The following is a 25,900-nucleotide window of genomic DNA, read 5'->3' as shown; positions in this document are numbered from 1 at the left end:
ATTTCCACTCTGTTTCTTCTGTTTCCATTAATCTAGCTTCCCTGCCCCTCCTTACCTTCTCATCTTTGCTTTAGGGTAAATGTTGACCATTTGGTAGTATATAGTTGATTATTTAAGGGAGCATAGTACTCACAGGTGATATTGTTTATTTTATAATCAAATCTATTATTTGGCTGAAAGGTGACCTCCAGGAGTAGCTTCAGTTCCAGGTTATAAGGGTATTTTAGGGTAATAGTCTCCGGTGTTCCTCTAGTCTCTACTGGTCCAGTAACTCTGGCCTTTTTTAGGGATTTGAGTTTTGTTCTACATTTTTCTCCCATTCTATCTGGAACCTTCTATTGTGTCCCTGGTTAGAACAATCAGTAGTGGTAGCTGGGCACCATCTAGTTCTTCTGGTCTCAGGCTAGATGAGGACATGGTTTGCATGGGCTATTAGTCCTGTGAACCAGTTTCTTCTTTGAGTTTTTAGTTTCCTTCATTCTCTTTTGCTTCAGACAAGGAGAGACCAACAGCTATTATCTTAGATGGCTGTTCCCAAGCTTTTAAGACCCCAGACGCTACTCACCAAACTAGCATGTAGAACGTTATCTTTATGAACTATGTTATGCCAGTTGACTAAGTTGTTCCACGAGACTATGGTCCTAAGGAGACAAAGGCCTTTTCTGTGAGTACGTGTCTTACACTGATAATTCTTTGTAATCTTTCTTACATAACCCACATCCATAACTTATCATCTATAATTTCCATTTAGTTTCTTGAAAATAGAGAAAAACTTAAAGATACTTGTGAAGCAATTTATATATGGGGCCCTCCAGGCTTTTTAGATTTATCTTACTTTATTCTCACTCTTTGCACAATAGTTCTAACTTAACAATTATTTTTTTTAGTAACTTACCATTATCAAGTTTTGTTAAAGCACTTAGTTAAATATTTATCAAACCAAAACTCTTTTTTTACACTCATGTTTCATTGTGTAGCAACATTTAATAAAATTATTTAATTGCATCAATATACCAGTGGAAGATATAAAGTTGCGATCAAATACAACAGACCCTTGGGATGTCTATATTTCAATGGTGTGAGCAGAAGTGTGTATGAGGGAAGTAACACGAGAGCACCCATAATCAATGTGGGCATCAGTCGGTCAGTAGGTTTTATATTAAGACTAGACATTGTTAGTTAATCCAACTTTTAGGGTAATAGGACTCTTGTTGCATTAATTTGTTCATTTGATGGAGTATTTTCACCTGTAAGTGGAATAGTGAGGGTGCAATTTTAAATAAAACACAACGAAAAAGGAAAATTCACAAATTCTCAGTTCTTATCACTACAATTTAGTTCAAAATGCTAATATATATATATATATATATATAGATTATTTCTTGAGAGCAAACGTTAAATGGTAAGATACGTACCTTAATACCAGGGAACAATCTAGATTTTATGGGGTCTGATGCTTATATAATTTTTGATGCCCTCTTTAAGAAAAATAATACTAAATTATGAGTATAAAACTAGATAATAGGGTCTTGGAAGGAGCTGAGAAATTCAGGGGCCCTGAAGTTTAACCTTTATCAGTTTCAAAGTTAGTCAACCTCTGCTACCCACACTTCCCTCCAGCCATAAGTTTGAGCTTCTCCTCAACAGCACTGTCAGACATGATTCATTCAGTCATTCAGAAAATATTTACTGGGCACCTCCTATACACCAGGTACTATTCCAGGAGTCAGGAATACACTGGAGATTTAAAAAAAAAAAAAAAAAAAGTATCTTTATAGAGCTTATATTCTCGGGAAAGACAGAACACCAACAAATAAAAATAAATGATATATCTCAGAGATAAGTGAGAATGGTACACACCAGGCCATACTGAAAAAAATAGTTGTTTTTAAAATCACTTCTTGACTGAAAAACAAAAAGTGTTTATGAATAAAAGGCGTTTTCATCAACAATGCAGTCCTGCTGTGTTCTGACACACATAGAGTTGTTAAAGAGATGCTGAGCTCGTGAAGCAGTTACTCCCTTAGAACAAGCCTTTCTGATCTTGGGTCCGTGTTTTGAAAACTAGGTACACTGTGCCCTTCGTGTGATGAGACATCAAAATAGGCAACTCAAAACAGGCAATAGGTTGAGTCCCCCACCAAGAGAATAAAGAAATTTTGTAGCAATGAAATTTTCACGGAGCATCATTACATATCATATTCTCATGAGAACAGAACCCAGTGAGCTATTTTCAAAGATGGTTGAAGAAAAGCAGGATAGCCTTACCAGCCATTTTACTTGATAGAATGCTTTGCTTGCCCAAATTATAAGCACATTAACAAGCTATGCCAACAAAGACCCAACCGAAAGCTTGGTAGAGATAAGGCACTTAGTAAAGTAGGACTGCTTTATAAATATGAAATGATTTTTACTAATTACCTTTAAATTCTGGACTACATAGTAAGCGGTAGGTCTGAAATCTTAAAATGCAGAAGAATAGTTTTCATAACATTTTATTTTCCTAAAAATGTCAACAAATGTTATCATTGCCTTAGTGAAATTAAGCTGTAAATGAAAAGGAATACCAGTGTTGGTTAAACATGGCTTTTCCCATTGATGGCAGAGAAATGAAGTGCCAGCTGGTGTTTTCACATGAAATTTCTCAAATATCAGAAAGTTTGCACCTGGCATAAAAGCTGAGTAGCCTGGATGACTGCAAGTTTGTTAAATGACTGTAAGTTGTTTTTTTAGGAGAATAATAAATGTAACCAGAGCCATCAACTGTACCAACATTAATATAATAAGAAAACAAAATATAAACCACACAAAACTTGCCCATGCTGGGTATTAATCAACCTAAAAAGTGATTCAGTCTGTTTCAACACACTGAAACAAAGAGATGAGAGAAATACTTTTCATAAATTCAATTTTGTTTATGCTAGAAATAGACAAATAATAACTTGTGTTGGTCTAAATAGATTATCTTAATGGCTTAGCACTGTCCTGTTCAAATTGGTAATGACTACCTACATGTGGCTACTGAGCATTTGAAATGTGGCTAGTCTGAAATAGGGTGTAAAATAAGTGTAAAACACATACCAGATTTTGAGGACTTAGCCTAATAAAAAGAATATAAACAATCTCAATTTTTTAAATATTCATTAAACAGTGAAATGATAATATTCGCATATACTGCGTTAAATCAAATATATTATGAACATTAATTTTACTTTTTCATGTGGCTACTAAAAAATTTAAAATCATGTATTGGCTTGTGTCTTAGTTTCTTGGTGCTGTTATAACAGAGATTAACACAAGTAGGTAGCTTTAATGAACAGAAATTTATTTTCTCACGGTTTAAAAAACCCATTGTTGTTGAATCCAACTCATAGCAACCCTATAGGACAGGGTAGAACTACCCCATATGGTTTCCAAGAGCACCTGGTGGATTTGAACTGCCAACCTTTTGGTTAGCAGCTGAAGCTCTTAACCACTTCTCTACCAGGGTCTCCTCTCACAGTTTAGTATGCTTGTAAGATGTTGTTAGGTGCCGTCGAGTTGACTTCTTCTAGAGACCCCAGGTAACACAGTAGAACTACCAGATAGGGTTTTCTAGGCTATAATCTTTATGGAGGCAGATTGCCAGGTCTTTCTCATGTGGAGCGGCTGGTTGGGTTCCAACTGCCACTCTTTCGGTTAGCAGCCGAGTGCTTAACTGTTGCATCACCAGGGAATTCAGGGCACCAGCTGTAGGGGAAGGTTTTCTTTCTGTTGACTCTGGGGGAAGGTTCTTGTCTCTTTTCAGCTTCTGTTCCTTGTTGACCTCCATGTGGCATCAATCTTTCTCCATTTGTGCTTCTTCCTTCTGTGTCTATATATCTCAAAAGTGATTAACTTAAAACACACCTGACACTAATATGGCCTCATTAGCATAACAAAGAAAACCTTATTCCCAAATGGGATTACATCCACACGTACAGGGGTTAGGATTTACAACATGTATTTTGAAGAAACACAATTCAATCCATAACAGCTTGCATTATATTTTTACTGAACATTATACTTCTAGGGTGGCAAGGGTTGGGTTTCAATTCAGCTAAGAGCCCTGAGCTCATAAATTCAACTGGAATTCTGATTCTGTCCTGAACTCCAAATTTCCACTAATCTTAATATTTGCAAGGATTTCATCTAGATATATCTCTTCTGTGCTCCCATCACATTATATGTAGTATTATCATTGAATTTACACATACAGTATTACATCAATATATGCTCTATACTAATACTCTGTGGCTGGTAGCTATTGTCACATAATTATCACATAATTAATAAAATAACTTTTTTTTATCACATAACTTTCAGAATTTTAGCCCCAACCATGCTTTAAGGGGACATCTAGGTCAACTGGCATAACAAAGCTTATTAAGAAAATGTTCTGTATGCTTCTTTGGTGAATGGCATCTGGGGTCTTAAAAGCTTGCAAGCAGCCATCTAAGATGCATCAATTGGTCCCAACCACCTGGAGTAAAGGAGAATGAAGAACACCAAAGACACTAGGAAAATATTAGCCCAAGAGACAGAAAGGGACATATAAACTAGAGACTTCATTGGCATGAGACCAGAAGAACTAGATGGTGCCCGGGTACCACCAATGACTACCCTGACAGGGAACACAACAGAGAGACCCTGATGGAGTAGGAGAAAGGTGGGGTGCAGAACTCAAATTCTAGCAAAAAGACCAGACTTAATGGTCTGACTGAGACTGGAGGAACCCTGGAAAGCACGGTCCCCAGATTCTCTATCAGCCCAGAACTAAAACAACTTCTCAGGCCAACTCTTCAGACAAAGATTGGACTGGACTTTGGGACATAAAATGATACTCATGAGAAGGCAGAGAGGGTTAGGAACTGGTTGAATGGACATGGGAAATCAGGGGTGGAAAGGAGGAGTGTGCTGTCACCGTATAGGGAGAGCAATTAGGGTCACATAACAATGTATGTATAAATTTTTGTATAAGAGGCTAACTTGAAATGTAAACTTTCACTTAAACTACAACAATAAACAACAACAAAAAATTTTTAGCCCTAGAACCTAGTACAGAAGTTGACACGTAGTAGACTCACAACTAAAGTTTGTGGAATAAGCAAAAGGAATAAATACATGAGCCAACAAATGAATGACATATTTGAGTTAAAAAATTTTAAGTGTCAACTAAAATATAATAAAGTAGGATCACTGCCCCTTTCAACATGTAAGGACTTTATCTGGAAAACAGGCAATATTTGGAGCCACAATTTTCAAAACTTTCTGATGGGGCTATGGCAGAAATGAGGCTTGTCTTACTGGAAAATTCTCAAAGGCAGAGATCTAAATGCAAACTTAAACTGTTAATATAGATTAACTGGGCAATGAGACTTTTAAAAAGGTTGGAAAACGAGGCTTATTGATTGGGTAGTTCAATTAGTCATTTCATATATGAAGGATACCATATTGGTTTTCTGTGGCTGCTTATCATGGATTGAATAGTGTCCCCCTAAAATATGTGTCAACTTGGCCAGACCATGATTCCCAGTATCATGTGGGTGTCGCCCATTTTGTGATCTGATGTAATTTTTCTATGTGTTGTAGATCCTAATCTCTGCCTAATGTTTAACGAGGCAAGATTAGGTTATGTTAAAGAGGGTTAGGTGGAATGCAAAACCCTTACTCAGGTCAAAGCCCTCATCCAATGTAAGGGGACTTCCCCTGGGGTGTGGCCTGCATCACCTTTTATCTTACAAGAGATAAAAGGAGAGAGAAGTAAGCAGAGAGATAGGGACCCCATTACCACCAAGCAAGAAGAACCAGGCGCAGAGCACGTCTTTTGGACTTGGGGTCCCTGTGCTGAGAAGATCCTAGACCAGGGAAGACTGATGACAAGTACCTTCCCCCAGAGCTGACAGAGAGACAAAAGTTTCCCCTGGAGCCAGCACCCTGAATTTGGACTTTTAGCCTTATACACTGTGAGATAATAAAGTTCTGTTTGTTAAAGCCATCCACTTGTGGTATTTCTGTTATAGCACAACTAGATAGCAAAGACACTGTTCTAAAAAATTACAGTAAATTTAGTGGCTTAAAACAACACACATTTAATCTCTTACAGTTCTGGATGCTAGAAGTCTGAAATCAGTGTCAGTGAGCCAAAATATAGGTGTCAGCAGGGCTATGCTTCCTCCAGAGGCTCTAAAAGAGAATCCACTTCTTGCCTCTTCCAGCTTTTGGTGGCTGCCAGCCTTTCTTGGGTTATGGCTACATCACTCCAATATGTGCCTCTTTGGTCACATAGGCTTCTCCTCTTCTGTGTGTGCCAAATCTCCCTCTGACTCTCTCTTATAAAGGTAAATCTGATTGTATTTTGCCCCACCTGGATAATCCAGGACAATCTCCCTGTCTTAAGAGTCTTAATCACATCTGAAAAGTCTTAGCCATTTAAGGTAAACATTTACAGTTTCCAGGGAATAGGACCTGATATCTCTGGGGGCCATTATTCAGCATACTACATATTCCAATACATAGTTTTCCAATCTGTCCTAGAGCTTTCACTAGAAATGGTTATTTTTGTATTTGTTGTTGTGTGACATTGAGTCAATTCCCACTCATCCAACCCTATGTGATAGAGTAGAACTGCCCCATCGGGTTTTCTAGGCTTTAACCTTTATGGGAGAAGACTGCCAGGTCTTTTCTCCCACAGAGCGAGCAGCTGATAGGCTTGAACCTCCAAACTTTCAGTTAGCAGCCGAGTGTTTAACTACCACACCACCAGGACTCCTGGGCCCTTTCTTCTTCCCTCCTTTCCTCCCTCCTTTCCTCCCTCCCTTCCTTCTTTCCTTCCTCCCTCCTTCCCTTCCTCATTTCCTTCCTTCCTTTTCCCTCTCTTCCTCCCTCCTTCCCTCCCTTCTTTCCTTTTTTTTGTATGCCACTTTGCAATTGTTATTAAAGTTAGATGAAAACCAAATTTCCTATGTGCAGTAACTATGTGGCGGTTGCACTCCCATAATTGGTTATGATTCAGCAGCTTTGCGGCAAGCTATAGGTTTCGTGTTCACACACTCTAACATGTTCACCACTCTGCCCTATGTCTCCCTAGGATCTCAACATTCTGAGGATGAATTCCCACTTCTGATATCATAATAAGGCTTTTGTCCCAAAAAGTAACTTATCTCTGATAAGCCTATTCACCTTGCAAGTACAGAATAGTCTCAAGGGACTTTTTGCAAGTCTAGAGTGGCCAACTAGATGGCCATGTGCTCAAAGGATGTTCGTCAACCACCCTCCAAATGTTGTGCACATGCAACCATTGTTCAGAAAATGATTTTCAACTAATCAATGTTTCTAAATTGAATTTGCATAAACTTTACACGTGCATACAAACTGGATGTGTAAAGAGTATAAAGCAGTAAAATAGTCATCTAAATTGTTTCAACATGTTTTAATTATATCAAAATGTATAGAGATCATACAGAATAGAATAGTTGCATGGTTAAAGGCAGATTACCATTATCCTTCATTTATCTTTTCAATGCATTTAGAAAACATGAAATTTCCCTAGCTTAATTTACCTTCCCGACCAAGTGAGGGAGTGAAAAAAAAATATAATGTAACTAGCTGTCTTTTCCTACTGCCCTCCAGTGGTAAAATAATCTTATTGCATATCACATGTGAAAGTTAAGTGCCAATGGGTTAGTTAACTGAGGCTCGTATCGGCTTCTGTGGGTCAGGAATATTTAGCTTAACATCTAAACACACAGAGGAAGAAATCAAGAAAGTATTACTCCTAGTCCTACAAATAAAAGTTCCTTTTCTGCTTAAGTCTCAATTAATAGAAAATAATAGTAATAATAAGAGATTTGTCTTTCAATGTTCAAATAATATTGTGCTTAATAGCAGCTCAACCAATGTAATTTTTTTTTCTGAACCAAATAATAAGATACACGATTTTTTATTATAGTTTGGTCAACAGGACACAATCTTGAAATTGGGATCTTAAAAAAAAAGTCTAGTTTATATAATGGTAACACTCATATGGCACTGCCTTGCCCTATGGTTATTCACACACATATTTTGTCTTCTTAGCCAAAGTGTAAATTTATCAGAAAAGAGACTATGCCTTGAGCTTAATTGTACCTCCCTGACAGTGCTTCGTCTAGGGCTTTGCATGTAGTCAGCACTCAGTAAATATTTGTTGAATGAATGAGTAGTGCTTATTGCAAACAGGTTTGATGCAAAGTAGTAAACTATTGAATCAGTACAAGGTCATGATGTCTCCAGGGCATTTAAATCATCTCCTCCATATACTGTGCTTAAACTAAATTTCAAAGAGGTATCACTCCATTCTTGTTTGTTTGTTTTTTAGTTAAGAAATGTCTAAAGGTGGGATGCATAACTCAAATTCTAGTAAGAAGACCAGACTTAATGGACTGAGACTGGAGGAACCCCAGAAAGCATGGCCCCTGGATTCTCTATCAGCCCAGAACTAAAACAATTTCCGAGGCCAACTCTTCAGACAGGGATTGAACTGGACTGTGGGACATAAAGTGATACTCGTGAGGAGTGTGCCTCTTAGCTCAAGCAGATACAAGAGACCAAATGGGCAGCTTCTGTCCGGAGGTGAGATGGGAAGACAGAGAGGGTTAGGAGCTGGTTGAATGGACACGGGGAATCAGGAGTGGAAAGGAGGAGTGTGCTGTCACAGTATGGGGAGAGCAATTAAGGTCACATAACAATGTACGTAAAAATTTTTGTATGGGAAAAAATAAAAAAAAGAAATGTCTAAAAATTCTTTAATTCCATATTTAGCAACTTTGTCAATGATTTTTTACTATATTAAGTGTATACATTTTTATTCTATTTAATAGCAGCCCTCTTTATAAATCTATAAACAGAATGAAGGTGCATTAATCTTTCCTTAACCTTCCATAGTCTACCATCTATACTGAACCTTAAGGCTTTTCTTTAGGTCTTATTTTATTTTATCTTATTTTTTTTTTACCTGTTTCTTTTGAATCTTTTTCTGAAGTAGCAAGAATTTCATGTCAAAGTGTTCAAATAACTATACTGGAAATGTCTGTCAAAAACAATCCAGTTTTGGTCACTATATGTGTTCATTTGTTTTGTTTTGTTTTTGAAACAGTTGAAAAATTTCCACATTTTATTGGTATTGGTCCAAAATTAACCCAAAATACCATGCTTATGCCTAAGGCAGCAGTCTAAAATTATAATCTTGGCACTCTCAACAAAGTCTTTTACAAAAATATAACTGTTCTTTAGAACAAGCCACTGTTTTCAACAGATATGACAGCACTTTGACAAGTTAAAAGTACTTGAAAAACATCAGGTATTATTATCATACACCCACAATCATGCGTGTCACATTTAAAACATAAGACATCATTGATTACATTAGTTTCACTGTGTATACATTTTATGCTAAAAAGTGGTTCTCTCTCTCTGGACTCCCTGCCTCTAGTCTTCAGCACATGGATGTTGCTCAGGTCCCTAAAGTTTAAGGTGTCCAAAAATTAATTTTCTATCTCTGTGACCTTCCCTTATCTGCTTTTCCTCTTATATATTCCCTATTCTGCTCAATGATATAAATACCCAGACAATTAGGGCAAAAAAACTTACAACCAACCTAGATTCAGAGTTTAAACACCCTTTCTCCCACTTGCTTATCATCTGATAATGAGAGAGCTCATGGGATCCAAAGACCAGTCATGAGAAGAAGACAATGATTGGTCAATTTTCTGATTCTTCAAAACTTATCGAGCTTCTTTTCCACACCAGGCAATGAAATGGAGAGAAAGGATACTCAGCTGTATCAAGTTTAGTTACTACTCTCACCTTAGCAGATGTCAGATATGTAAACAAGTATTCCCTTCAATAGTGACCCTCTTGTATTAGCTAGCAAAGTAACATATAGTGTAAACATGTTCTCTCTATATAGATAAATCTATAAACAGAATGAACATTCATTAATCTTTCCTTAACCTTCCATAGTCCACCATCTACACTGAATCTTAAGGATTTTCCTTAGGCCTTAATTTATTTTTTACCTCCTTCTTTTGAGCCCTGTATCTTAGATTTATGATAGAAATGTGTAATAAATAAAAGAGTGCCCAATTCTACCTGAGGAGAGTATAAGGAGTCAGGGAATGTTTCATAGAGTAGTGCAACTTCCTTATCTAACTCTGATTCCTTGGTCTAGACATTCACTCAATAATTCATTCAAAAACAATTATGGTGTGTCTGAAAGGAAAAAAAAAGAGATTAATACTGTTAAGGAATTCAATACATTGAATGAATAATCTAACACTAAAAAGAAAAAGAAAAAAAAAAAAAACAATTATTTTACTCTGAGGCCTACTGAAGGCCTACTGCAGGCCTCCAGTAGTGAAGAGAAAAGAGAAGTCTAAAGCTCAGTAAGGAGGCAAAGGTAGAAAACCTAGATTTAGGCGTCATTTGCATGTAAGTAGCAGTTGAAGCTTTGGATAAAAGTAAGAGGCTCCGGAGAGGATTAGTGAGAAAAAAGAGAAGATAAAACTGAGATTGAGCCATAAACACATACCTGCATTTATACGGCAGACAGGAAGATGAAGACTCAGCCAAGGAGATCAAATGAAAACGAGAGAGAGTATTACATAATATGGCGGGGGGGGTGGGGAAGTATGTATGTTCAGTGTCATATTACTATAGTGACAAATATCTTATTCTTTAGAATAATATAAGATAGATATCCCAAAAGAATTTTCCATCCGTAGAACTTAACAGGTTATAATATGACATTATTTTTATCTTTGAATATTCTTTTGTTTTGATATTATCAGGATACTAGAACAGGGTCTCCATTACATTTTAAAATCTTTTCTTCTCCTTTTACGATTCATAATACTTTCAGGAAAAGAATAAAATATAAAAAATATAAAATAAAATATAAAATATAAAAAAAAAATGTATAAAATAAAAAATAAAATATAAAAGTCTCCCTTCTCCAAATAACCTAAAATGAGTACTGCATTAGTTCTGGCTTTATTTCCATCACACCTTCAAACTTGTTATTTAGGAATAGTTAAGAAAGGCAATGCCCAGAAAGTTTCAAGAAGAGAATGGCTGATCCTAGAGGAGGCTACAAATCACAGTGACCTCTCTCGGAGCAGTTCAGTTGAGCTATGGGGACAATCTCCAATTGAGGGAATGGAAACCATCAGCTTCAGTGAGACTGAAGAAGTTTATATGGCGATAAAGCGAGGAAAAACAGTAAAACAGCTTGTATATATTGTGGAAGGGCACAAAGAAACTTGAACGTACTTGTTGGCTGAGTGGACAGAGCCAATAAAAAGAGAAAGCTTAAAGACAGATGACTAGTAAACTCTGTGAATTTAAGTCATGGGGCTAAAGGAGTCAGAAAACAGTGAAATCCTGCCCAGGAGAGAGATCAAAGCACAACCCACTCAGACATAGGCTGACCAGGACAATCTCACATAAGAGCATTGCTGCCTCCTTGAGTCTGTCATAGCATCAAAGCTAGTATCAGTTTTACACTGTTGATGTTGCTGTTTTGTTGTTGTTTGTTTTTTTAGCAACTATAACATTTCTTGAAGCCTAAGTTGTGTTCAACTCAATCAGGTAGGAGATAAAGATAGATACGGATGTAGATATAGATATAAAAAACCCGTTGCCAAACCTGTTGCCATCAAGTCGATTCAGACTCATAGTGACAATATAGGTCAGAGTAGAACTGCCCCATAGGGTTTCTAAGGCTGTAAATCTTTAAGGAAGCAGACTGCCACATCTTTCTCTCACAGAGCCGCTGGTGAGTTTGATCCGAAGACATTTTGGTTAGCAGTCAAGCGCTTAACCACTATGCCACTAGAGTTCCTAGATGATATAGATACAGACATAGAGATAGAGATACCTCTATCTCTGAATATGGACTGAATTGTGTCCCCCAAAAACATGTGTCAACTTGGCTAGGCCACGATTCTCAGTATTGTGTGGTTGTCTACCATTTTGTGATCTGATGTGATTATCCTGTTTTGTAAATCCTAACTGCTGTCCTGTTAATGAGGCAGGATTAGAGGCAGTTATGTTAATGAGGTAGGACTCAATCTATAGGATTAGGCTGTATCTTGAGTCAATCTCTTTTGAGATATGAAAGAGAGAAGTGAGCAGAGAGGAAAGGGACATCATTACCACCAAGAAAGAAGTGCTGGGAGCAGAACATGTCCTTTGGACCTGGAGTCTCTGAGCAGAGAAACTCCTAGACTGAAGGGAAGATTGATGACAAGGACCTTCCCCCAGAGCCAACAGAGAGAGAAAGTATTTCCTTGGAGCTGGTGCCCTGAATTTGGACTTCTAGCCTTCTAAATGGTGAGGGAATAAATTTCTCTTTGTTACAGCCATCCACTTGTGGTATTTCTGTTACAGCAGCACTAGTTACCTAAGACAATATCCTAGCCATGAGTCAGAGCCAACTCAACTGCAACTAACTACAACAAGAATCTACCTACCTCTCTCTGTGTCATCCTCTCTTTCTCTCTCTATCATTGCATGAGCCAATGTTAATTCAACTTATCCCATCCTATGATTATGGAGTTGCTTTTATTTTCTAGCCAAAGAACTAGACTTTGCACTTATCCTAGTTGAATTTCTTTTTGATAAAATCAGCCCATCATTTCAACCTAAGAACGTCTAGATTCTCCAATTCAGCAGTTGGCAACCTACAGCCTCCTGGCCCACCACCTGTTTTTGTAAATTAAGTTTTACTGGAACACAGCCATGCCCATTCCTTTTCATATTTTCTATGGTCACTTTCATGCTACAAGGGCAGGGTTGAATAGTTGCATCAGATACCTTATGGGCAGCAAAGCCTAAAATATTTACTATCTGGCTCTTTTAAGAAAAACTCAGCTGACACTTGCATCTAATCCAACCTATTTACTATCCTTTCCAGATTAATTATGCAGGTGTGGTAATTATGTCTTCTATGTTTTCATTCACATTATTAGGAATTCTGAATCCAAAGCCCTTATAAAAATCCCCATCCACTTCCCTTCTGACTAACATAAGTCTACTAGTTACTATCTTAGTTTCTTGGTGCTACTATAACAGAAATACCTCAAGTGGGTCACTTTAACAAACGAAATTTATTTTCTCAGGAGGCTAGAAGTCAGAATTCAGGGCACCAGCTGTAGGGGAAGGCATTCTCTCTCTGTCCACTCTGGGGGGAGGTCCTTGTCTCTTTTCAACTTCTGTTTCTTGGTTCCTTGGTGATCTTTATATAGCATGGCATCTATCTTCCCCTATCTGTGGTTATTTGCTTCTATGCCTAAACTGATCCTTTTATATCCCAAAAGTGATTGGCTTCAGACACACTCTACATGGATACAGCCTCATTAACATGACAAAGAAAACTCTATTCCTAGATGGGATTATATTCACGTGTATTAAAAAAGAACCCTGTTGCTGTGGACTCAATTCCAACTCACAGTGACCCTATAAGACAGAGGAGAATTCCCTCATAGGGTTTCCAAGGCTCTGTAATCTTTATGGAAGCAGACTGCCACATCTTTCTCCTGCAGAGCAGCTTGTGGGTTCCAAACACTGATATTTCAGTTAGCAGCCCAGTGTTTAACCATTGTGCCACCAGGGCTACTATTCACATGTATAGGGATTAGGATTTACCACACATATTTTTGGGGGACACAATTCAATCCATAACAGTTACCATTAGACAAATGATAATAACAGATTCATTATCATCCAGGTTGCAATTGTTCTTTTCCACAAGGTTGCCATGATTAGCTTTGTCAATTTTCTGGTTCAAATCCATGCACACTTAAGCTAATGCCACTGCTATGAATTATAGGTCTGGTAAACCTATCAAACATATGACCTAAACTTTCCTTTATGACTCATGGTCATCATTTCTAAAAATCAGCAGCTTTACTGGGCTGTAATATGGTAATTCTCTAGCGGCACACTTAGGTAGGTTGGAAATGTTTGCACCTTATTCGGTGAGAAAGCTAAGCCAGCTGTGCTTGCATAAGGGGAGGCAGGAAAACTACTAGCTGTCACTTCTCGATGCTAACAGTGTAAATAACTTGAACCAGTCCTCTTCTCTATTCTAATACCATGCTCCTATTCTGCTGTGGATATGGAAACCACATAAACAAGTATAATGGAATTGTGAGTAAAGATAAATAGTTTTTTAGTGTCTACCACATGAGCCTTATGAACTCATTTATATACTTTGTGACACTGATTTTGGCTTTTAAGTGGGATTTTTACACATTTATTTGTTTATTTGGTTGCATTTTATATAGCTGAGGTTGCTGAGTATCTAAATTCTGTAAAAATTAGATTGTTGATCTATTGCTTATTAAATGCTCCAGAGATATGAAGAACTTGCAGCAGCTCCCCATGTGGGGTCTGAAAGAACTTGTTAAGAACTAACACAGAACATTCAACCCATGCTTACACAGGAATTGTCACCCGAACCAAAAAAGGCATGCTGGATTTCAAATTTCAAAAATCAAGAATTCTAATACACAAGGGGAGCCCTGGTGGTGCAGTGGTTAAGAGCTTGGCTGCTAACCAAAAGGTTGGCAGTTCGAATCCATTAGCCACTCCTTGGAAACCTATGGGGCAGTTCTACACTGTCCTATAGGGTCACTATGAGTTGGAATCGACTCGACAGCAATAGGTTTGGGTTTTTTTTCTGTTTGTTTAATATACAAGGTATCATGTTTGGCTTGCTTCTATAGGTAAAACACTGTATCAAAAACTATCTGTTTTCATAAACATTCTCTAAAAAAAGTGCTCAAGTAAAAAACCTAAATCTGAGAAAAGACCATTCCTCATAACGAAAGACAGTTCATATGTCTGTGTTATGGTGCTTCCACAGAACTCCCTGCCTCATAATTATATAAAAATCACCAAACTGTACATGGCACACATCACAAAAAAAGCAGCATTAATCTTTCCATATCAAAGCTATTAGACAGATGTCATTATACCAGAGTGCAGAGAAGGGAAAATATATATCATTATATGCATCGTCAATGCTTGTAAGAAACAAAGTATGCTTCGTCTTTGTTCTGAAAAAAAATCCTTGGAAGAAAATAATTCTTCCTGTGTGTGCACTTGTGCACTTTAGTGTTCTGTGGGCTTATTCATTTATTTATGACTTACATTTGGTCCAGAAATACTGTATGGGGAGGCAGAATATTTTTGTTGCAACACTTGTCTTGGAGTCTTTCCTTTTTGCTATTAAATATTATCCCCCCGTAGCCTTTTGTTGAAATTCTCTGTCACATAAAAGTTAATATAAAAATGCTCCCGTTTAAATTGCATTAATTCTGAAATGCAGACGTTTGAAATAGCATAAAATATTGTCAAATACTAGACAGGTTATGTCCACCATTTACACTACCCCATTGAGACCTCAGATACAATTAACAAAATGCAATCTCTGGTGTACTCAGCTGCACTAGGGCGTGCAGAGTGAGGGAACCTCGGGAATGTCATGGGGCACTGGGCACTAGTATTCACAGGTTTTGGACTAGAAAAGCCAGCCATGAAATAATTCACTTTGTGTCCAGGTCCCAGAGGCAGTGCAGGTATAAAGTGAATAGCCCTGATCATAGCAATGACCTGGGTGACTTCTCAGGAACACCAGCACACAGTATTCACAGAATGAACCCTGTCTCTCTCCAGTCCAGTCTCCAGTCTCTCCAGTCTTTCAATGGCTCCCCACTATACTTAGAACAATGCCCAAACTCCTTATGATGACATCCATGCTTTTCATGAGTGGACACTTGCTTATCTATGTCCTCACACTGCTCCAAAACTTGGCAAGTGCTGGTCCCTCCCCTGGGAAATTCCGCCCCCTTTCCTGTCTGTAACTTCTTAACTTCTACTCATCCTTCATTCCCCAGTTTAGACATCACTTCCTCCAGGAAGCCTTCCCCAATCTCTCAAGTCCATATTAGGTGCTCCTTGTGAATTCCCATACATCCTGTGCATTTCCTCCATTAAACTGCCTATCCTGCAATACAGTGCTTTCATACTTTTTAAAACTGTGGTATACATATTTTTTTTCAAATAAAAATTGTATAGTGAACTGAAATGTATGAACCAGGAATGTAGAGATACATGTGGAGTTGTTCTGCTGAAGGGATGAAGAACCTGAAGCTACACCTGGTCAGCCTCCCCAGTGTCCCCGCACTTATCTATAAGGCATTTCTGGAGAAACTTGGAGCTCTTCAGAATGCTTTTGAAAGAACCACTATACAATGGAATTGACTACTCATTTGTCTATATTGCCCACTGCTCCAAAAAGAAAGGAAATATGTATGTTTCATTCATATTGTGCTAGATAACCCAGGATCTAGCATAAGATTTGGCAGATATCAGAGATGTAATAAATAATTGAATAAATGAATAAAAGCTACAGTAGAGATTACAAGCAGACTGCAGGAAAAAGAACCATTTGCACATTATTTTTTCATCCATTTCTCTTTAGAAGACAGTTCCAATCAACTAAAGAATGCCTGAAAAGAAATGACCCTAAAAAAGGAGACATAGCTCAGACATAGGAGCCCTGGTGATGCAGCAGATAAGTGCTTGGCTGCTGACCAAAAGGTTGGCGGTTCGAACCCACCCATTGACTCGGTGGCAAAAAGACCTGGCGATCTGCTCTGGTAAAGATGAACCAAAATTCCGGCTGCCATCAGCCTAGGAAATCATATGGGGCAGTTCTATTCTGTCACACGGGGTCACTTATGAGTCAGAATTGACTCAATAGCACCCAGCAACAACAGCTCAGACATTAAGTTCCACCCTAAAGCCATTTTGATCCTTTGTTAAAGATCGATATGTTATCTAAATTACATGACATAGATGAGCTAGAAACAACTTACTCCTAGTTCATCTAAAAGATTTTTCTATTTGAATAAAAGAAAGAATTTTATTAAGGTGTTCAGGAACTGCTTTCGTACACTAATCAGATCATTTCAGCAAAGAAAGTTCAAGAGTAAGGTCCAGAAGGAAGATGATTTGCATTATGACTCAGCTCCCAAGGACAGACACAAAAACACAGATCATTCTCAGTCTCTCAGAATGACAGGACTGAGACCACATATGCCCAGAGTCATGCATGAAAGCACTCTTACCACTGGTCATTGGGATCAATGACTCTGTGGGCTTAGCTGTATCTAGTATTTGACCCTATTGTTCTTAAACAATAAGTTTTGCATTCGTTTGATGAGGGAAAATCCTGTAGATAGCATCACTGTTATTCAATGAACTTAAAATGATCAGTATTGTAACTCACAACCTAGTGGCGTCTTCCACTACAACATATGCAGATACCTGGCTAAGCCTGACTCTTTAAAATATGTAATCACCATTATGCTCTATAAGATTATGAGGCTTTAATAGCCTTAGAGTTGAACAGAAAATAGAAACACAGAATATAAGATTTAGACACTAATCTGATTCTCAGCTTTCAGACTCTTTAAAAATAATTTATTTTGTATTCCATCTTGTTGCCTTCCCTTTAGCCTCTGATCTTTGCACCAGTCAATGGGCTGTCATCAATGATGACAACAGAAAGCCCCTTTATTTGAGAAACAAACTTGACTACTTTAAAATCCAAGACCTCACAGTTACTAAAACTGTAGGCCTATCACTTGATAATGATAATGTAATAGATGATTCAAGTGCTGGCATATAGAACAACCACAGAACTAAATTCAGAATTGTTTACCAGCAACACCTGTGCTTTCTAAAAGCAAAAAAAGGTCAAAAAAAAAAAAAAAAAATGAGGAGTGCATCTGTATTCTTAACCCCCTAAGCAGGAAGTTCTATCTAGTTAGATTTAAAAATAAGTAAATAATACCGTCAGTTAATTGCTACCTTTACACTTCTTGATTCACATTCTGAGCAACACCAGTTGTGGCCAGTTATTATTACAAAAGCGCCTATTGCACGGGCACTGAAATAGAACATCTGGATGCTAGTGCTAAATTAAAATTGTCTGTGCACCAAGAGGCAGATTAGGAATGAGTATCTAAAGCAAATCAGTTTGAGTAAAATAATAATTAATATGATATAAAGAACTGTAAACATACTACTAAGTTCTATAAAATACTATATGTATTTTAATCCTTCTTAGCTGGAGAGCCCAGGTTATTCCTGGAGAGAGGGACCAAATTCAATCCCTTTTCTCCACTGGGTGCCCTTTAGCCATATGGCAGGTGCTGGGAAAGGCTCTGCAGACATCCATTTAGAACAAGAATACATTGCAACTGAGAGCTCTGAAAAGTCAGCAGACAGCAGCAAATCTATCTCCTACAATGGGTAGACAGAGATTATCATACAGCCCTAACATTATTCATCTCTTCATTTCTTAGCTATTCCAGCTGTCTGGAGCAACTAGGCACAGATAGATTTAAAACAAGGCTTTGTATCAGGCTGGGCAGGATCCCTGGGTGATGCAAATGGTTTGTGCTTGCCTACTCAACAAAAGGTAGATAGTTCCAATTTACCCAGTAGTGCCACAGAAGAAAGTTCTGGCAATCTACTTCCATAAGATTACAACCACTGAAAACTCTATGGAGCTCATTTCTAGTCTGAAGCACATGGAGTCACCATGAGTCTGAATCAACTCAATGGCAATGGGTTTTAGGTTTTTTAAGGGGCAGGATTCAACATACCTCATGCCTTGGATAAGAGACTTGTCTTTGTCGTTCCTTTCTTGACCCCAACACTAGGCGGCATGCCTCTCATCAACTAACAGGGGCAGCAACAACAAATGGAATATATGCAAGTGTGAAGATAATTCCATCATCAGATATAGGTTTCTAAACTTCCCATGCAAGGATTATATCTAATTTTTTGTTGTCACTGTGATTACCTATTGCTATAATCTGAGGGCCAGATCTTCTAAAGGCCCTAAATCAATGTTTGGAAACTCTTACCTTCTATATTTTCCCTGATTATATTCTCATCTCCATGTCCTCCCCAAGTTTATGTCTTATCTTAATCTGATAGTCAACAGAGCAAAAATATTGTCTTGGTCAATGTACCACTAGGGGAATTTGGGAGAACAAGTTGAGAACGTTTGGAATCAGAACAAAAGTTTAATTGAGCAAGTTACTAATTTCTCTCTGTCAGCTCAGTTATTGCCATCAGATTTTCCAGATCACATTTGGCTTTTTCAAAGACTGCTTTATTCTTACACTCTCACCAAAACTCGATGGCAATGTTTCTCAATCTTTTTATTTTTCATTATCACTGCCTCCTTCTTAAGGAGCCTATATAGACTTTTTTTTTTTTAATCACCTCCCCCCATTAAATGTGAATACCACAGATACACAGTATATCAATTTATATGCTGTGGTCCTTCAGAGGATCGAAAACTCTTGTAATATCTAAGTTTATTCACCCTCCCCAAGCACCAATTTTCACCCCCTTGGAGGTAATATTACCCCCTTTGAGAATGCATGCTATATAGTACTTAGGAAAGAGCTGCCATTTGAAAATTCCCCAAACTAACAACTAATTGTGAGTATTAACTTTTTTTTTACTCTACACATAACTTTTTTTAAATCTAACTACCTTTTGCCTCTTCCCAGTCCTGTCTGTAAAATCCGATCGACATCGAGAAACGTATTGAGCAATATGAACTAATCAAGATGTGTGTGTGTGTGTGTGTGTGTGTGTGTGTGTGTGTACAAAGCTACAAAACATCTTTAGCTAAAATTTGAAGAAATAAGATATCCAGGCTAGTTTTTAAAATTTTGATAAAGCATTCCCACATACTAGACATGTACAGAATGTTAACAATGAAACCTTTAATATGAGAATATTCTCTTCCAAACAAAAATATCATCTTATAAGCTGCATGACTTGGTTTTAGTCAGAATCCTGGGTTAATGGACAATGGTTACATACTTTTCATTTTCTGTCCTTGACTTCTTGTAACTGATACTTGGGAGACTAAGGATTATAAAAGTATGGGTACGAAGTCATGCAAATTATAAATTGCATTTTACTACATGCAGTTAAAGGGGCATACAAACTGCAAACATGAACAAATTGTACAAGGTCGATCCCTGGTGGAAGCATTAAAGAGAAGAAACAAATCTAATAAATGTTTGGTCTTGAGCCTAAACTCTTTTTTCAAGTTTAGCAAAAAAGAAAAAAAAAAGGATGATCTAACTAAGATGGAGTGTTATTAAAAATGCATGGCTGGGATATTTTACATGACAGAACTGTGAAAAAATAATTCTAAAATACAGGGGGTCTTCTGGCCAAGAAGGCAACTCTGTTGTTTCCCTTTATCCCTTCCATACACCTACACCATCTCAGATGACATGAGCACACTGAAAATCCATAAATCTGCTATCAGAAAACTTAACATTTTTTCTTTCATAGTCCAAAGTTTCTCAGTGAAGTCCAAATTAAAGACATACCAAGTGAGAAACTGATAAAGGAAGGAGATGGTTAATACGAGTTTTCCAAGTAAGACAGTCAACTATTGCTAACCCAAACAGCCAAGCCATTACGAATAGCTTGGTATTCTCCTTGGAAGGATGTGTTAGAACTTTTAGGAAGTAGATGGAGAGAAAGATACTGATGAAGAAAAAAAAAACAACAACAACAACGAAAAACTATAAATCAATTCAGGCAGGAGGCAGAAACAGCTGCAAAATACTGGTAACATAAGCTGTAGTTGAAAATTGAAATATAAATCAACTTCAGGACTTGGTGGAGTCCCCAGAAAGCAAATAAACTTCAGTAGATCTCTGGAACCCAATGACCCAGGTGTCATCCAGAGTGAAGGAAAATAAACATGCCTGCTTGAGATCTGGCTTAGGATAGCTATTTCAGGAGCTTTGCTCCTTACTAACAATTGGAAACCCTTCTGTGCAAGGAAACTTAACAGCTGAAGCCTGGTTCCCCTGCGGTACAAAGGAAACCCCAAAACCCTTGTCTCCTAGATTCCGAGTTTCTGAGTCACTCTGTACTCCAATGGAAAGGCACTTTGGGGACGGAAAGGGCGAAATGCTGCACACCGCCATCTCCTCAAAATAAATAATATACAAATAAATTGCTTCTCTATCCCTAATACAGCTGTGGGGATGAAACGCATCACTTCCCCTCCCCCACCAAAAAAATTAAATTAAAATAAATCACCCAGAGAAAGCCGCTTTTGAGTCCCTCCAAATGCCCTGTCTTTCCTGGAGATTCAAGTACAAGAGGTTAAGAGTCTGACCGAGTGGCGGCGCAGCATGCAACTTTCTGCAACTCTGGGATGAAGCACCTCATGCCTGGTGTCAGAGACTACTGGGCACCAAAATGACTTCTCTAGGGTGCAACGAGATGAGCCACCTGACCCATCCTATCCCCACAGCACGAGTCTCACACCCCTCAGTCCCATTCCAGAGGAAGAGACCCTCAGGACTGAGGATGGGCATGAGATCCCTTTCCTTGGACAATGCATTCAGGCCGGGTCCATATAAAAGAAAAAAAAAAAACAACCTAGAACAACAATAATAACAACAAACGTGTGTTTTTAAAAATAAAATCTGAGTCTCTTACCATCTCGTCTGACGTTGGCGTTGCGCAAAGCTTTGATGGATGCGCTCTGCGGAGTTGCAGAAGTGTGCCGATAGCCGCAAAAGTTTACGCAGACTAGAATGTAGACAAGGATGAGCCGGTGCATTGGGATCAGCGACCTAGGAACAGCGTCGCTCCAAGAAAAAGCCGGGTTCCGCTCCCGGGACGGACACCGCCCCGCGCTCTCGCCGCCTGCGCTCGGCCAGCGATGGCCCGGGACGTTGAGCTAATCGCCGAGCTCTCCCCAAACTTCCTGCATGCTGAACTTTCTGAGCGTGTGTGGGTGCTGCACTTCCTTGTGGTGCTGAGAGTTGATAAACGGTGACGGGACAAACAACAGGTTGACGTTTTTTCGCCCCCTCCGGTGGCCAGCAGCTGCAACACAGGCTGCAGGGGGCGGCCGGCGCGGCGGCCGGTGGGGCAGGCTAGTGGAGCAGTCGCGTCCTGCTGGCAGGCGGCCCCTCAGCTGAGCGCACTCGGGCCCTGAGGAGCGGCTCGAGCACACAAGCTTTCACCAGGCCCGGCTGAAACCTTCTCAGCCACTGGGCATGCCCAGTTTGACAGTCGCCCAGGGCTCTTTATACCTGTCTCAGCTTCACCGTGGCTGTTGGAGCCGAGAATAACGCGGCCGGGAGATAGTGGGAGAGGGTAGGATCCCACTATGTCTCTCCAAAGGTGATTAGTGCTTCTACCCACAAGCCTTAGCTCATGCCTTGGTGATGGTTGGGCTTGAGGAGGAGGGTTGGAGTTGGGAGTGTTTATTTCACAACCACCAAAGCTAGAGTCTACTGAGCCAAGATTTTACTATGTTAATAGTGGAAAAGCCAACGCAAAGGAACTCAGTTCTGAGCTCTCCTTTGGGCTCCAGCTGCCTTGATCTTAGTTGAGTCAATGTTAATTCCTCAGGGGGATAAAAAACAAAAACAAAAACAAAAAAGGTCCCTCTTTCTTATCTCACATGGGGTCCCCATGAGTCAGACTTGATTCTATGGGGCACCTGATTCTCACTTATCTCACAGGGCTGCTTTGATGGGCCCAAGCCGGGAAGTGTATCAAAGTGCTTTGCAACAATAAAGCAAGGCTGTTTTATATGCCCCACGCCCACCCCTTTCACAGAAGAAGCTAGAGAAGGAAATGGGATTCAGCAGGGATAGCCTGGGCAAAGTGAATAAGCTGAATGAGAGTATTTTATTCTTTTGACTTCACAGTCCATAGGAAGAGGCAGTGGACATCTAGGTCCTTGGGATCCTCCATACCCTCAGTGGCTAGAAGATCTGCAGTCCAGAGGGACTACCCCTGGGTACCAGGAATTTGAACATTTATCTTCCCAAGCTAGGAGACTGTATTTGTAACAGTAGTGAGTCTGGATTCTGCAGCTTACTAGTTTTGTCATTTTGGCCAAACTATCTGACCTCTCTAATCCTGTTTCTTTACTTGCAAAACAGAGGTAGTAATTCTTTTGTGTGGTTGTGGTGAGGATTATATGAAATAATTTTAGCATATTACCTTGTTTGTGGCTGAATCCTGATCCAAATTTACTTAATGTCTCAACTTGTCAAGAATGAGATCTAGAGACGAAAGTTTCCAGTCTCTTTCAAGCCTTTTCAGCTCTGGAAAGTCTGGGTAAGAAGAGTAAGAGGAACTGGAAGCTGCTGAGAAGCATAGGAAGTTCAGGAAAGTATAGACTTGACAAGTTATGATACTCTCCGAACACTGGCTAGGATGCATGCATTCCTTGGGCATACTCAACGACGAATCTGGTTCAACTCTATTGGCGATTTTGCCTAAAATAGTGTTTTACAAACTGCAGATTTGTGGATCTGAAATCAGTTTCAACACCAGCATTATTTTTTAAATAAATAGAATGGAAATTTAACTATCAGGGTTCATTGCATCTAATAAGATTAAATATTGTTTCATAGTTATTTTGTTTCAGATACAGACATGTGGAGATATAAATGGTATTTCTGTGGGGTATGAACATAAAAGTTTGAAAGGGACTGAGATAAAAGGTCTAATTGCATTGTCTCAAAATATAATCACCTCCTGGAATCAACCCCAAGGAGAGGGGTAAAACCTAGGTTTGCATTAAAACATTTATCCATTCAACGTGTATTTACTAAGCATGAGATTTTCCCTTTGTGCCACACACTGGTCTAGAGACTCTGGGGATAAAATAGTGGACAGGAGAGACAAGATCTCTAATCGCTTGGAGTTTACAATCTAATGGAGGAGGAAGACCATGAAAGTAAATATATGTCTGTATTAATAAGAGAAGAGGGGTAGAGAATGATGGGATGGGAGTAGGAGATAATTCAAATATGAGATACCATTTTTCAGAAGTGATTGGAAGTACTCATTAAATTTCATACCTAGCCTCTGACATGAAAATATAGAAAAAAATAAGAAAATGTGCAAGAAGCTTATGTTATTATGGCAAGTATCTAAATGCTAAAGTGGATTATCTATCTCAATATCTTGTGTAAGTTAATGAATGTAAAGTAGTCAAAGTACAGGGATCACAACAGAGGATTCTGAACGGAGCTGGAGAAAAATGTAGAACAAAATTCTAAATCATACACACAAAAAATCAGACTTACTGGTCTGACAGAGACTGGAGAAACCCCAAGAGTATGGCCCTGGACACACCTTTAACTCAGTAATGAAGTCAATCCTGAGGTTTACCCTTCAGCCAAAGACTAGACAGGCCCATAAAACAAAACGAGACTAGACTTCCAGCAAAATGGCACTCTAGGCAGAAGCACCACGCCATCCATCCACAGCAAAGATCCGAAAAACTAAGCCAAACAGAGAAAACAACAATCCTGAAACCCTAAAACATCAAATGAAGAGATAAAGAACTCAGCCAAGCACCAAACGGAGTGAGAAAACTGACAGAGAATGGAGAGCGAGGAGAGATTCATGCAGAAGTCCCCTACCAGCTAACGCAGTGTGGATCCGCCATCTTGGACTCCTATCGGAGACCAGCAAACAGGAGGTACGAGAAAGCAGCTTCATGGAGCTTCCAGCAGGAGACAAAACAACCAGTATTTTGTGATATACGCTTTCCCACCCACCACACTTCTTCACACCCACTTGGCCTTCTCTGCTTCCCACGGCCACAATCTGTTGTCCAGGAAGCACCGGCTGCTTGGATTCCACCCACCTGAATGGGCCGGCTCTCTGAGTGCCATTTGTTGGCTGCTGGTGTTGCCTTTTTCCGCTTCTTTTGATTTCTTCCTTACCTCTTACCACGTCCCCTTCCTTTGGCTCAAATACCGGACTCCGTGCGCCATCTTTGCTTCTTCCTGGGGGCCTGTGGAGCTCTGTGAGTGTGGAGCTGCTTCCCGGTCTGGGCTGCCACACTGGTGGGGTCCTGGGGCTTTTGTTTGTTTGTTTGTTTTGAATTGTTTGTTTGTTTTCTTTTCCTTTTCTTGAGTTGGGAGCCTGTTCTGTCCAGGCGGTGTTGCGTGGCTTGGAAACTACACCTTCGGCTTGCACAGACGTGCAGAGTGATCCCTGAAGGCATTTCTTTTTTCGTTGGTTTTTTTTCTGTTTTTTGGGGGGCTTTTCTTGTTCTTTTTTAAAAAAAAATTTTTGTTTTATTTTCCCTCTTTTTCCCTTTTTGTCTTTCTCCATTACTCAGTTTCTCGTCTCTCTATATCTTCCTTCTCTTTCTGTTCCCTGAATACCTGGCGTTGTGTACCTCTACACCTTCTAGCCAGGCTGTACTGCAACACCTGACAGCAGCATCCCCAGACCTCATAGCTGCACCGGTGGGATCCCTGGGAATTTTGCTGCTCTTTAACCTTTCCAATTTTTATTTATTCATTCTTTTCTTCCTCTTCCCCTTTTTGTTTTTCTCCATTTCATAGTCTCTCATCTCTCCACTCCAACGGCAAGCTCCCCTAGCATTCTTTTTTGTTTGTTTGTATGTTTCTGGCTCCTGTTCCTCTCTCATCTCTCCCATATCCATCTTAGCTCCACAGATAACAATCTCCCCACTACATCCTGCCTACCTGCACCGTGTGCTTAACATCACACCACCAAGCAGCACAAGCACGGCCTACTGGAACCTGCCCTGCACTGATTACCAAATCGCCCTGGTGGCTGTGGTGGGTGCCACAAAAAACCTGTCCCAGTAACTCCTCTTCAGCTAGACCTGCACTGCCATACCATATCTGAGTGACTGACCCTGCCAATTGGAGAAGGAGGTGAGAAGTATTGTGCCCACAGACAAGCAAACAACAAAGGA

At 39.3% G+C, this 25,900-nt stretch overlaps 1 protein-coding gene across 1 annotated transcript in view; it reads right to left on the bottom strand.

Annotated features, from left to right (window-relative positions):
* Positions 1-22,059, bottom strand: part of PDGFD (platelet derived growth factor D) — a 279,880-nt gene extending 257,821 nt beyond the window's left edge. Inside the window, exon 1 of the mRNA XM_004385849.2 lies at positions 21,628-22,059. Within this exon, the coding sequence (XP_004385906.1) occupies positions 21,628-21,751 (124 nt within the window). The 5' untranslated portion in view covers positions 21,752-22,059. The remainder of the gene's footprint in view (positions 1-21,627) is intronic.
* Between the last annotated feature and the right edge of the window lie 3,841 nt (positions 22,060-25,900).

This window comes from Trichechus manatus, unplaced genomic scaffold (assembly GCF_000243295.1).
Source record: "Trichechus manatus latirostris isolate Lorelei unplaced genomic scaffold, TriManLat1.0 scaffold00148, whole genome shotgun sequence".
Lineage (NCBI taxonomy): Eukaryota > Metazoa > Chordata > Mammalia > Sirenia > Trichechidae > Trichechus > Trichechus manatus.
This window is presented reverse-complemented; position numbering and strand designations above follow the sequence as displayed.